Source organism: Rhyacophila brunnea, unplaced genomic scaffold, assembly GCF_057557595.1.
Source record: "Rhyacophila brunnea isolate RB1 unplaced genomic scaffold, BYU_Rbru_1.0 scaffold_6, whole genome shotgun sequence".
In the NCBI taxonomy this organism is placed as follows: Eukaryota; Metazoa; Arthropoda; class Insecta; order Trichoptera; family Rhyacophilidae; genus Rhyacophila; species Rhyacophila brunnea.
In genome coordinates, this window is record NW_028233276.1 from 21,359,611 (window position 1) to 21,375,168 (window position 15,558).

The 15,558-nt window shown below is 30.6% G+C and overlaps 1 protein-coding gene across 1 annotated transcript in view; it reads left to right on the top strand.

Moving 5' to 3' along the window:
• Window positions 1-15,558, top strand: part of LOC147065397 (uncharacterized) — a 60,369-nt gene that overhangs the window by 36,522 nt on the left and 8,289 nt on the right. The window contains exons 6-9 of the mRNA XM_085956644.1: window positions 5,807-5,991; window positions 7,599-7,705; window positions 7,808-7,961; window positions 8,515-8,913. Of these exons, the coding sequence (XP_085812770.1) occupies window positions 5,807-5,991; window positions 7,599-7,705; window positions 7,808-7,961; window positions 8,515-8,913 (845 nt within the window). The remainder of the gene's footprint in view (window positions 1-5,806; window positions 5,992-7,598; window positions 7,706-7,807; window positions 7,962-8,514; window positions 8,914-15,558) is intronic.

The window sequence follows — 15,558 nt, forward strand, 5'->3', positions numbered from 1 at the left end:
CACCCGATTAAATGGGATAAATATATATTAACATTACAGCCTAAAATGAAAGTTAAGCAAAAAAAAAACCCTAAGTCTAGCCATTTTCATATAAACAGTAAAGAGATAAAGAAGCAGTGTGTCGAGCTTGTACGTAATATAGATCATAAACGAATAATATTTATGATAACCTGCTTGAATGATTTTCATAGGAAAACCATATATTAGGGACTATCAGACAGCGGAAGGCTTTCCGTAACATATTTGGTGCAATTCCATCTCAAAAGGTGATATCTGTTTTTGGTAATATTGCGGACATTTTATGTTTTAACTTTAAATTGTGACTGAGGTTTTTGTCGGTCTTTGTATTCTTCTTATGATACCTACAGATCTTATGGTAACATTTATTTTATCAAATAAATTTATTATTAGGTATTTGTTGTATTACACCCACGATGGCCGCGTGGCTTAAGCGCCGGTCTATAGTGTCGAGGGTCCTAGGTTCGAATCCTGGGTCTGGCAAGTACACATATTGTTTTTCAATCTGTGTATGAGTCAGAGTATGGACCTAATAGGTTGAGCAAGAGGCTGACATCCATTTCTCGTAAAAATAAAATCTGTTAATACAGACCTCCACTCCGTGGAGGCCCATATGATCATATTAAAATCGGACATGGTCGAAAGAAAAGAAGAAAAGATTTGTTGTGTTTATAAATTTTTATTTCAGGAAATTATACTAATGGTTATTATCTGAAGCATTTTGTCCAGGAGTTAATTGAACTAGTTCTTAGATATTTACTGCATTCTTTATAATATAGCTCAGTATTTGATATTAAGTATGGATATAGGAATAATAAGAACTATACAGAGGTACCATATGATTTGTTATTAAATATAGATATACCTTCCATCGTCGATGAAAACAATATACTCATAATTAAATATAATACAACCTCTTTTCGTTCAGATTATTTTCAGCGTTCAGATTATATTGCAGAGAATTATTTGTCGAGGTTTCAATTTGAGGTTGAATTTATTTAATTATAATGAAATATTCCAATCATGGCCCCCACATCCTGAAGGGAATCCCCTATGCCAGGATCATTGTCGTCCCCCCTACCTATCGCTAGGATTAAAAACGGACGCTCACAGAATTGTTTTCCAAATGATATTCCAGGTAAAATTGATGGTATTCAGTGTATCTTTAACGATTTTTTGTATTTTTCAATAAATTCATTTGTGTTATGAAGTTTTAGAATATCAACACACAATATTCTAAATTTGTATCACACAATAACATATTTTAAAATGGTAATATTCTTAAAGCAAAATAGCGCCACAGGATCATTATCGGTATCATTAGAGCAAATTTGTGATGTGTGTTTATCTCACTTGAATGTAGACTCGCCAAGTGGGGCCCCCAGGCTTGAGCCCTGTCAGCTCCCCCCTTGTGGGGGCCATGATTCCAGTGGTTGACTGGCCAAGATATTTGTTAGCACAGATTTTTGATATACTTTTAATATTATCTTATGATAAACATACGGAAAATAATAAAATTTGACGTTGAAACTATGAAAATCAATTCCTAGTCTTCAGAAATTACCAGGCTGTCTTAATTAACTCTTAATTAACAAGTTGTTTTGATTGATCGTATTATTTTTGGGAGAGCCAATTATAGAAGAATTTACGTCTTCAACAGGGAGTACCGATAGTTATAAGGGTTTTATTAAAATTCTTGTAATACTAAATCAAAACCGTAGAAGATATAAAAAAAAAAAAAAAATGATTGTGTTACTTATGTCAAATTAATTACCGGCCATACTAATACTTCAGCTTACATTCATTACTGATACATTATTATGATGGTAACAGTAGTATATAAATTTTATTTAAAAAAAAATTGATATCTCAAGAGTAGTTTGTATGCATGTATACAATGAAGTAACATGGATATATTTATGATGTAATTTTTGCGGCAAATTTAATATCGTAATAATTGTTGGTTAAGACTTAAAGCGCCGAAAACTAATGAACCTTTGTAAGTTATGACAACGTTTTCTAATTCACTCCAACGGCCTTCGCCAAACTATACATAGACAGATTTTTAAAACAAAAATCTTTATACTATTAACTCTTCAATATTTGACCACAAACATGCAAACTTTTTGTTGTATTCGATCCGTTACGCAAGACAACACGCATTAAAATATAACTTTCTTGCATATTACGTACCATTCGGTAGGTATAAGTCATATTTTTTACAACGTTTTTATTAGTTCTTTATTATTCTTGTTTGTCCGGTGGTTGTTTATCCAGTACCTACAAATCTTGCAATCGATTTTTAACTGACTTCCCGACTAGCTAGACATTTGAAACGTTTAGAATATATCAGAACACAATGCCAATGCATTTTTTCAATACTTTTTTTAGCCATCTTTAAGTAGAATTGAATTCATTTTCAGTTAATTCTGTTTTGTATGAAAAGTTATTTCGACACTATTATTGGTTGCTAAGCGGATGGTCCTATCAACTAAATTATTAATATATACGTGCGTTACTATGGAAATCAATATGAATATCAAAATGACATTTCAGTAATATTTCTATCAAGTACAAATTTTTTTGATCGTTTAAGCTAGTCACGTCAAGTTTATATGATTCATCAGAAAATTTAAAAACATTGTATATAAAAAGTTATTTTTATTTTGTAATTATTTTAATTTGTTTTTTTCTGATATGTACGTATGTTTCGAAGATATTATCAATTATCAAATATAATTAAGTAAATTACAAGATGTCAATATTATATATTGTTGTTTATCAACAAGTTTATATTAAACACTGTCACGTTATGGTCAACTGAAGTCACAATATTCTGCACCGGTAAAATAATATTTTTTTGAGGATATTTTTCAGAACTTTAATTGAGTTTTTTCAAATGTTAGGAAAATATAATGTAAACGATATTCATAAAATAAATTTACTATAATTATTACTTAACGTACCTATCAGGAATCATGTCACTCCTGTATAAACATTGTAGCGCAGATATATCGTTTTGTCATTTGCTTTCAACTTGCTTTTTTCATATATATTATTTTGACCCTGGTATGATGATGATAATATAGTATATAGTTATACATAATACATACGTATAACAACCTACATCCTCTCCATATTCACACGAAACGTCTTTGCGCGTTAAGATATCCCACTTATTCAGATTTGTCTTACATATTAGTACACTTGACTCTTAGGCCATGCAATACCTTGCAAACATCGAAAGAATTATTATTCTCCCCGTGAGAATTTTTTTATTAACTCCATTCAAGTCATTCCTTATATTTATAATGCGTTTCTCTTCTGGAAGAACGGGGGTTCAATTTTGTAACACTTTCCTTATTTATTTTAACTCATCATTCTTCGGTTTCAGTAAAATGGTAAGTTTAATTCCAAATTCCACTTTAGCAATATATAGTAATTATATTACATATATACAATTATAAAAACAATTATAACCACGTAAATTAAAGGATTTGAATTTTTAACATTATTATAATGCGAATAATATAAAATTCACGTAAACTAAATATGGTATGATATTATAATAATTATTTAAATTATTTAAAATGCAATACAATACTTTTGGATACTTTAAGATACAATTTATCATTTTTACATAATTATTTATTTTCCAACTGAGACTTTACATTCATAATAAACACGTTTTATAAATATTACTGTATATTCAAATATAGTATACATTAATATTATATTTTAATGATATTATTGTATTTGATATAATTAAAATACTATTAACACAAATGCAAATAAAAATAAGACAGAACTATCAATATGTTTTACATTATTTAAGCAAGATACACGGTAGAAATATATCGGAGTGATTTCCTGGCCAAATTAATATAATATACAAGTGTGTGCAGGAATGAACAGTGTAGATGATAATGGGAGACACTCTTTTCCAGCAGTTGATACAGATAGTTTTATGAGAAAAAGAATATACATTATTGCTACCTGATATAATAACAAATAGTTGACTGAATATAGTATTAAACTCATACAACACTTAAATATAAAAATCCTTTATATTATAGCTATATCTAAAGTGGTAGATTAATTTATATCGTAAGTACGCCCATTGCACTTTTAATTAATCGCTTGAACCGCAGTAATAGGAAGGGTCCATGGCCTCGAATTATAATGACTAACTTTTAACGTACGTGAGTATTTCTCTAACTATTTTTATTTATAAATTTGACACACCTTCTAAATGAGAAGATGACAGAGATAAACGAATATTTCGAACACTTACTTGTTTCAAATAAATTGCTTATATTTTTTTCATAAATTAAAACAGCAGTGTTACACTTGTTATATTTCTTAGTAAATGTGGTATTTTTTATTATTTATACTCCATATTTATAGTATATTGACCCCATATATATATTATACAATATGGAAACTTCATATACTCTTCAGATATTTTAAACGTCAATTAGTTATAAGTTATTCAAATAAACTCTTTTTATAGAACAAAAATAAAAACGTGGAGCAAAAGAACATTACAAAGGCAAAAGTGGATTCAGATATACAAATAGAATTTCAAGTAGTCTGTAATCCACTATCAAGTATCAAAACTGGCATTAATCTACCATAATTTGTCATTATAATTATTTAACTTTAGCGAACGTAATGTATTTGGCTCAGGATACGAAAGGGTAAAAAATTAAGCAAACATACTCGTTTTTTTATAATTTCAAAGAAATACTCAATTTTCTATTCGACGTAAAGAATGGGGTTTCTTTTCAATACTTGCTATACTCATCGTCAAACTATAATACTACTGTGAAAAGAGACTACTATATAGTAATAAAAGGAATCCACGTTTCAGTCAGTATAAAGTTCGAGCATTCACATTTTCTCTTACAATTGAGTCGCTTAGAATCATAACTCACATATTCCAAAAATCAAGTTTTGAGATAATCGCTAAAAACCAACAGAGCACTATTTTTTGTAATTAGAAGAACAGTATTGAACTCCCTAGAATATTAATGAGTGAGAGAGTCGAATAACTTTTTTTTTTTTTTAAATATATATACCTAATACTCCTAACGTTGCAGACATACAGCATACTATGAGAAATAGAGCTCCCCGATTGGTTAGGAAGGCGTTGGTGACAAAACTCTATTCTTTGAAATATACGACATATTACACCAACAATGAACTTTGTCAACGATTTTCACATGGTTTAAATTGACTTTTAATACTCAACTATTTTTCGGTATATAGTTTAATTCATTTAAAATCACTTGGCATATTTAACTAAAAAACGACAAAATTGCAATATGTGAGTTATGATTCTAAGCGACTCAATTATTCTTGCGGGGTAGGCCGCAAGTAATGCAATATGAATCAAATCACGCAAGATTCTTTGTGGTTAATTTGAAAACGACTCTTACGTAAATTGATTATTAATTGATGATTAATTAAAATTAATTGAGGACATTTAAAAAATGGAATAGTTAATGCTTCCCCTTCAAACTCTAAATTCATTCATGTTTAAACTAAATGTATACGGTTTTACGTTTTCACGACTCAATTCCTATGGTGCGATCGACAAATATCTATCTCGTGATCAATTTGTTAATTGAAATCGACGCCTTGGGAGAGGAAATAAATACGTTGAAAATCGGTTTTATGACCGAAGGTGTATGTAGCTTGAATTGCATCCAGAGGAATTCCATCATAAAAAGGCGATGTCAGTGTGTATGAAATAAAGCTGATTATTCTTATTTTTTATTATCAGGTGGTGTTGGTTCGGGGTCATTTTCTCTCCTACTTACCGCTCTGCAGTCGAAATGAACCGGTGTTTTTGGCAGCCTGTGCCCCTATTGCTATGCCAGAGACGAGAGAATGCGTCGTCCAAGGAGCTACAAACGTCTTCACTACAATACACTCTATGGACATGAAAATAAAGCACATAGATAAAAAGTAAGTACTTAAATGATTTTGATAATATATATTTAATTTTGTCACTCTATTCTGTCTTCATATAGTAAAGGAAAAAGCTTTTTTTATATTAACTTTCCCTTTACAAACCTACTAAATTCTATCCGTTCTGGCGAAGCCACCTTAGGTTACCATATAAGATTAGTAGGTTAAATATAAATCCGTATTTAAAAGGCATCACAAATTGATTGAAATTATACGTATTTCTATAAATTCTTACAGTCTAAGTCATAATACTATCTTGATCTCACCCATTACTTTCATATATCTTTCTCAAAATTGAGGATGTCTCTCTTTTTTGCATATAGTTTTAGATCTACGTTTTTTCTTCGTAATGGACTGCCACACTCTGTATGCAATGTAAATTTATATTTTTATTTACGATTAAGTATATTTATTTACTGGATAATGCCATCGATTTTGAAAATAATAAGATTTTAATTGATATTGATGATTCTAAAAATAGCCGAAATATAAAGATAACGAAATGCATATTAACTGAAATATTTACTTTTTAATGGGCTGGGTAACCTAAGGTGACATTGCAATGACAGTAGTGTTAATGTCGATATGTTATCTATAAGAAAATGTGTTATGGTACAGCACCGATACATTATTAATTTGATTAATTAGTTTTAGTTTTTGATAGCATGAGTAACCGTTTAGTTATTATTGTTACATTCACGTAAAGACTTCAAACGTAATATTATTATATTTACCAAACTGTTGGATTATCCTTTACGTTTGCTTTACGTCATACCATACTAAAGTAATACTCAGTATAACTATATCATTTAAAAGTTCAATTTAGAAGATTTACGAGTTCATTTAAATATATTATTATCTCTCAGTGTTTAAAATAAATTCATATCGAAGAAATCATAAACTATATATAATTAACAACCGAGGTGTTTCTTGTAGAGTGTGTAGTAATCTAGACGATAGAAAAAGTGAATATCGATTTACCGATAATAATAACATACCGGTAATACATGAACGTTCCCACGGAATCTAAATTGAAAAGTCTACCGGCTAATTAAATTATAACCAAACTTTGATTGGTTTGGAATGCCTAAGTCAATGGCAAAAAGTTGTCGGAAAATTAACATATTTAAATGAAATTTATCATATTACTTAGTTACTATTCATAAAAGGTGATTTTATTAATTGACGATGTTTGTGTTTGTATAATAAACAAAGATATTTTTTATAACATAATATAATATTTTAAATGTTATGAGAACCACTTAAATGCGGTTTATAGTGGTTAAAAAATAATCAAATCAAATATTATAAATCGTGCCTAAAAATCGGTTTTACGGATGTTACAATATTAAATATTACTAGAACTTCAAATAGAATAAATTTTACTATACTAATAAAGAAAACATCTAGTACTCGTTAAAATGCTATATTCATAATAATTAAATTGATTATATCTATTTTTGCTATTAATTTATATCATAGACAAACTTTAATTCGGACTAACACTGATTATGAAATCGAATTAAGTACACTGTTTAATATGTTAGCTTTACATTATTAACTTTACTGTTACATTTTTAATATGGAGTATTTTTTTTCTATAGTGGCGAGTGGTACTTGGGATGGGAGAAATCAGAACTGACCGGAATTTCATGGTATCAACTTCTCCATTGGGAATGCATGAGAGAGGCCCAATCAAAGCATAGATTAAGTAAGTCAGAATTGAATATGTTTTTTTTATTATTTAAGTAAGAAATAATGAAGACTATAATATTGATAATTAAAACTGATACATATTTTTTTCTTTTCATAGTTACGCAATCTGAGCAAGAAAGATCGTGCATCCTGCTTCTGAGGCTTCAGAAACATTCTGGAGATTGGTTGTGGGTGCATGCAGTACTTCAAGTAAAAGACAATATGGAAAATAACCAACAGCCTGTTATCGTTTGCACTAATCAAGTTTTAAAGTAAGTACCAACATCATTTGCACCTTATCAATAAAATACCTAGTATGCCACATTGCGTACACAGATTAATAGTTTTTTATATAATAATTAGGTTAACAATAATATGTAAGACTTAATATGAGCAGGTAAAACGCTTTGGATTACCGGTTACCGACCTCCTCTAAATTTTACAAATTACCTGTGACCGCCAAAACGCGGTTAAACTGAACGGAAAAGACAAACCTTATGACTGAACGCATATAAAACAATTGTGTAACACAACTGGTACAGCGAGTAACTCCTTGCTGTCGCCTTTCGCGACCGAAAAAACGGTCGTGCAGATAGGCTAATTATAAACTAATATTTATGTTTGATGGCAGTAGTAGATGAACCGGTGTGTTTTTACTGCTCGTATTAAATGGTCTTTAATGATTTCAAATTAGTGTAGAGATACTTGACTAATATTAATACTAAATGTATAGTACGGAAGTTTTTATTACGCGATAAAAAATCATTAGGAATTAAGCTACTAGGTATTAGTATTCTATATTGATGGATTGTTATTTTTTTGCAGTGACAACGAAGCCACAATAATGCTCGCCAATTCTTGGCTATACCACTACTACAGCGTCCAAAGCAAACTTCAATATGGCTTAGCGTATGACACAAACCAGCTTCAATCCTACTATCATCCATCAGTGAATTCCTTCTCTCCTTCACCTTATACGATAAATCAAGAATCACCGTACTCTCAACACTCCAACGAGGATGCTGTTCATCATCACATGATTAACGGGCCTGAGCAAACGCACCTGGATATTCAGTCTCCTAGGCAGCATCCTCCGACTACTGTTCTTAGGCATTCCGGTGGACAAGTGATGGTCAATCAGGGTTTTGGGTTTGAGGGTTCTATGGCGGAACGGGGACCAGTTGACTACTCAAGACACTCTTCATCTTTCTCCAGCAACGAAAGGTGAGTTTAAATTTTAAATTCTTTAATGTTCTATTTATCCTCTCTATAGACCTAGATTACGATATCTTTTATAAAGTTTGGAAAACTTAAATGATCGCAACACCATAAATATAATGTACTCATATTGCATCGCTAACGGCACCAATCGCGCTACCCTCCATATTAAAACTTGTCTCGGTTTGAATTTGAGTAATATTACAATTTTATGAAAGATAACTCTATGGTACGTAGGTACTATATTGTTACGACACAAAATATATTTAATATAGCGTTCCCATGGGTTGTTGTTTTTTTATAGTTTTTTTTTTAATAAGTAGTCACTCTCGAAGGGGGGAACGAGGGACATTTTGGGTACTTCGTCTTGATTATTGGTGTGTATTTTATAATACCGTCTAGTTAGGTATTTTCAGGGACATATTGACAACACGGAAATTTCAGAGAGAAGCGGTGTAATTTATTTTTCAGAAAATATCGGTGTACTGCTTATAGCACATTCAATAATAAAATATTGTAATTTTTCTTTAAAATGTTGACAAACATTACCAACATGTTGAAGGAACAAACACCAAGTTCATTTTCATCTCAACAGATCACGGCTGCATAATCCGGAAAGTAACTCCATTGCTCTCTATTTGCAGCCTAGGGTGCCTCACCCCTTTTCACTATTTGAGCACGACAAATTATTTTGCCAGACAAAATTATTATTATTACTTATTATTTACTATCTAAAATCTAGAGCTAAACCAAACACATTTTTTATAAAATCTTAATAGGTATCACGATATAATAAATTTTTATGATATGCTTCGTAGTCAACTCTGCTCATATCTCTATGAGTCAGATCAATCACGATTCCGATCTCTTTAGGGTTCTGGAGTAGATTTTAGAAGGGATGCTACTTTATTGCTGTCATCACGCATGCTAGAATCCATTACAACTTTCACGAAAATTAACTGCCGAATGAAAGTTCCCAATTTTTCATTTTATTATTCACATTTTATAAATATTGCGATCTATTTTACTGGGTATTAACAATCTTGATTATTACATTAATAACTATCTTGCATCCTAGTATGTAGATTTACAGATGAATACTTGATACCTATAGATAGATATGGATGAAAACAGAAAAAAACAAATTTTCGCACTTAGGATAAAATTTTAATAATAGGAAAAGTATTTTAAGATATGATGTGTTGTTAAAAGTGAGAAGATTCTTTTATCTACATACATTTAAGCTATTATACGATATTTATTTTGCTCATACGAATGCCTTTATCAAATATGAGCAATATATTTCAGTTTATCTTTCTTAAATTAATATTATGAAGGTATACATATAAAAACTTATATTTTTGATTGGTGGAGTTCGAACTTTAAATTTTTTCGTTTAAATCGAGAACCAGAAAAAAATACTATCCACGAAATTCTTGATCATTTCAATAGTCTTTTTTATGATCAAATGAAAGGGCATATTATAATAATATCTATCTTGAAATTACTAATTTTACAATTACTATAAAAATGACCAATCATAATTATTTTCGAATTTTATTAAATCAATAACAAACTCATAGTTTTCATAAGCAACGACAAAATGGTAAGAAATAATAATGTAATATGAGTTATTCACAATAATAAAAAAAAACTACGGAAAGATAATAATTATACATTATAGACTGGTTTAGTGAGATATTTTGCTCCATGAATGCTGGTAGATTTGCCCGAAGTGTGAATATAATATGTAATATGCGACGGTGATAATGTGAATAATAATATTAATATGAAAACATTTATTAAAATAGCTATGACATAATGTATGTTTTATTTAAGTATTATTTAATAATCGTTTGACAGTCTATTTATTTTGCTGTTGTAAAATGATGACTATATATTATATTATTAATCGATATATGATTATATTTTGAAAAATAATATAAAAAGGTAAATACCATGTTCATGGACCTCCGTAAAGTGGAGCGTATATTAACCAACTTTTTGGTGCTAGCCAATTTATTTACCTTTTTTTTATTTACTTTTCTATGTTTTTTCTCTACCTAGACGTTTAAAATATTTGGGCTAATAGTTATAGGAGGTATTTTATATCAAATAATTTGTGCTTTAACAGCGCTCGAAATGGATCGGAACGCATCGGAGCGCAGCTCTTGTTTGTGAAATTCCTGAGATTATAGTTCCGTCTCGCGAAAAAATGAAATATTGCATTCCGGTTCATGAATTATTAAAAGTAATAATATTAATTTACTTTATATAGGTATTTAAAAAATGATACGATATCAAAGTAAAAAAATATATTTATGACTAGAGGAAAACTTTTATTTTCGTCTGTAACACCAACAACATTATGCTCTTATCTTGCATGCCACAAGTTTAAAGACAGTTACATACCCCATTTAACCGTCTGAGCTTGGCAGTTATATTTTTATATAAAACAAGTACAAATATTACATACTTTTCTATCATTGTTAGGACAATTTTATTTTTATGGCTACGAAATAGGCATATGGAGTTTTGTTTTTCAAAAGTTTTACGGACTGTATTGAAAATCTTCATACTATTATAGAATAGTTTTTTAGTCAACAGCTACGGTAGTTATTGTTACACTTATTATCAAGACTATAAGAAAAAATCGTTTGTTTTTGTATTAATATTATATTTCTCACAGAAACGGACGTGACCATTTTTTTTATTCACTTTTCCAAAATACTATAATTACTAATTAGGTACTTAGAATAAAATGTGTAATAGTTATTTCTTCTGTATATAACACTTCCACGTAAGCAACGACATAACATTACTTGAATTCATTTTGAAGTTCGGTAATGACCAAGCGGTAATGTGTCAGCTCATCATACATCATATCGTGGGTTCTGGGTTAAAATCCGCAGTCTGACAAATTTACATATTTTTTCTAAATGTATGTTTTGAGTCTTATACGTTGAGCAAGTGGCCAGCACATACTTCTTGCAAAAACAAAAATCTGTTAATAAAAACTCCTTTATGAACACATTAGGATCTAACAATGTAATGTAATGTGAAATTTCACCAGATAAATTTATTCTCTATAAAAATATTTTTAGGAAATTTTAAGACAAATGTGTCATTAGAACCTTTTTAAAATAGGCACTTACAAATATTCTTAGATTCAATATTAAAAGTTAAAGTATTGACTTTAAATAATTATAATGGACACTGTATTTAAATAATAACAAAAGCACAGACTTTTTACTACTCTGGTGATGTAAAAAGGGCCCTAACAGTGTCGCATGGAAAAAGTGGGTATTTTTATTTTTTGATACAGTGTAGTACTTACCTACTTTATAATATTACTAGCTGAAGTTCCCGGCTTCGCACGGGGTCGCTTCGTGGTTATATTTATCTTAGATATTTGAAAAATAATAAGAGGTAATTATTTCTTTAATATTAAAATATCTGTGTAATACAATATGGCAATATGAAAATAATTATAATAGGAGTAAAGGTCAAACATAAGAACACTAAATTAAAATCGAATCCAAAATATGAAAACGTTATTAATGTTATAAATATGTAGTAAAAAAAAAATCAAAATTGGATGGAACAAACAAACAACAAACTTTGTATGTTATATAATAATAATTTAGAAACCGCACACAACTGACAAAAGTTTCATCGCAATCGGATGAATGGTATAGGAACGCATACGAATAGTAGAAGAAGATGATTTTCTAATTCAGAAACCTTCGTGGGCATGCGCATGACAACTCACCAAAGTTTCATTGCAATCGGATTAATGGTATAGGAACGCATACGAATAGAAGAAGAAGAAGATGGTTGTACTATTTCAAAAACCTTCGCGTACTTGTGCACAACAACTGGTCAAAATTTCATCACAATCGGATGAATGGCATAAGAACGCATACAAATAGAAGAAGAAAAAGATGATTGTAGTAATTCAGAAACCTTTGCGGGCAAGGGCACAACAACTCACCAAAGTTTCATTGCAATCGGATGAATGGTATAGGAACGCATACGAATAGAAGAAGAAGAAGATAGTTATACTAATTCAGAACTCTTCGCGGGCGTGCTCACAACAACTGGTCAAAATTTCATCGCAATCGGATGAATGGTATAAGAACGCATACAAATAGAAGAAGATAGAATAGAAGAAAAAGAAAATAGTTGTAACAATTCAGAGACCTTTGCGGCGTGAGCACAACAGTTGATCAAAATTTCATTGCAATCGGATGAATGGTATAGGAACGCATACGAATAGAAGATAGAATAGAAGAAGAAGATGGTTGTACCAATTCAGAAACCTTCGCGGGTGTTGGCACAATTACTGACGAAAAATTTGTTGCAATCGGATGAATGGAATAGAAACGCATACGAATAGAAGAATATAGAATAGAAGAAGAAGAGGAAGAAGATAGTTGTACTAATTCAAAAACCATTGCGGGTGTTACCACAACAACTGACGAAGGTTTCATCGCAATCGGATAAATGGTATAGGGACCATACGAATAAAAGAAGATAGAATGAAGAAGAAGAAGAAGAAGATGGTTGTACTAATTCAGAAACCTTCGCGGGTGTAGGCACAATTACTAACGAAAATTTTATTGCAATCGGATGAATGGAATAGGAACGCATACGAATAGAAGAATATAGAATAGAAGAAGAAGAAGAAGAAGAAGAAGATGGTTGTACTAATTAAAAAAACCATTGCGGGTGTTACCACAACAACTGATGAAGGTTTCATTGCAATCGGATGAATGGTATAGGGACCATACGAATAAAAGAAGATAGAATGAAGAAGAAGAAGAAGAAGAAGATAGTTGTACTAATTCAGAAACCTTTGCGGGTGTTGACTGACGAAAATTTTATTGCAATCGGATGAATGGAATAGGAACGCATACGAATAGAAGAATATAGAATAGAAGAAGAAGAAGATGGTTGTACTAATTCAAAAACCATTGCGGGTGTTACCACAACAACTGATGAAGGTTTCATCGCAATCGGATGAATGGTATAAGGACCATACGAATAAAAGAAGATAGAATGAAGAAGAAGAAGAAAAAGATGGTTGTACTAATTCAGAAACCTTCGCGGGTGTAGGCACAATTACTAACGAAATTTTTATTGCAATCGGATGAATGGAATAGGAACGCATACGAATAGAAGAATATAGAATAGAAGAAGAAGAAGAAGAAGATGGTTGTACTAATTAAAAAACCATTGCGGGTGTTACCACAACAACTGATGAAGGTTTAATTGCAATCGGATGAATGGTATAGGGACCATACGAATAAAAGAAGATAGAATGAAGAAGAAGAAGAAGAAGAAGATAGTTGTACTAATTCAGAAACCTTTGCGGGTGTTGGCACAATTACTGACGAAAATTTTATTGCAATCGGATGAATGGAATAGGAACGCATACGAATAGAAGAATATAGAATAGAAGAAGAAGAAGAAGAAGATGTTTGTACTAATTCAAAAACCATTGCGGGTGTTACCACAACAACTGATGAAGGTTTCATCGCAATCGGATGAATGGTATAGGGACCATACGAATAAAAGAAGATAGAATGAAGAAGAAGAAGAAGATGATGATTTTTCTAATTTAGAAACCTTTATGGGTGTGCATAAAACCACTTGCCAAAATTTCATTGCAATCGGATGAATGGTATAGGAACCATACGAATAAAAGAAGATAGAATGAAGAAGAAGAAGAAAATGATGATTTTTCTAATTCAGAAACCTTTATGGGTGTGCATACAACCACTTACCAAAATTTCATTGCAATCGGATGAATGGTATAGGAACCATACGAATAAAAGAAAATATAATGAAGAAGAAGAAGAAGATGATGATTTTTCTAATTCAGAAACCTTTATGGGTATGCATACAACCACTTACCAAAATTTCATTGCAATCGGATGAATGGTATAGGAACGCATACGGGACAGACAGACAGACATTCATTTTTATATATTAGTATAGCCTATACTCTTCCCGCAAGTGCAAGCAATAAGTTTACAAAGTTTTATCGCAATCGGATGAACGGTATGGCTGCGCATTAAATACGAACAAACAAACACACAAATATTAATTTTTATATATTAGAAGATGAGGCAATGGTTGTAATCGGCGTTCGAAATTAAAAAATTACAAACAGGAAACGAATAATTTTCCGAAAATATTTAAATTTAAATATATTAAAACTCATTTTTTAAATTATATACATATTATTAGACGGATAAATACAATAACAGTCTTTAAAACTTTGATACACATAATATCTACTAAAGATCATGACAGAAAATGATTTTCAGTGCCGCAGGCGTAACAAAATCAAATGTACTCTCAAAAATTAGCACACGTCAATGTACTGGCCATCTAGTTTGACATTTAGTAAATAATTTATATTTTTATTTTTTCATTTTTCTTACGAGACGCAGTCGAAGTCAGATGGATTTCATGAATCGCAGCTGTGTTACGATTCATTTCAAGCTCTGGGTGTAACACAATCATGGGAGAATACACAGTTTATGTTTAAATCAGATTTATAAAGTACCGTTTGGTCCATTTTATATTGTATATTGCACCACCACTATATTATTGTGTTTGTTTCCTTTGATAAATTTATGT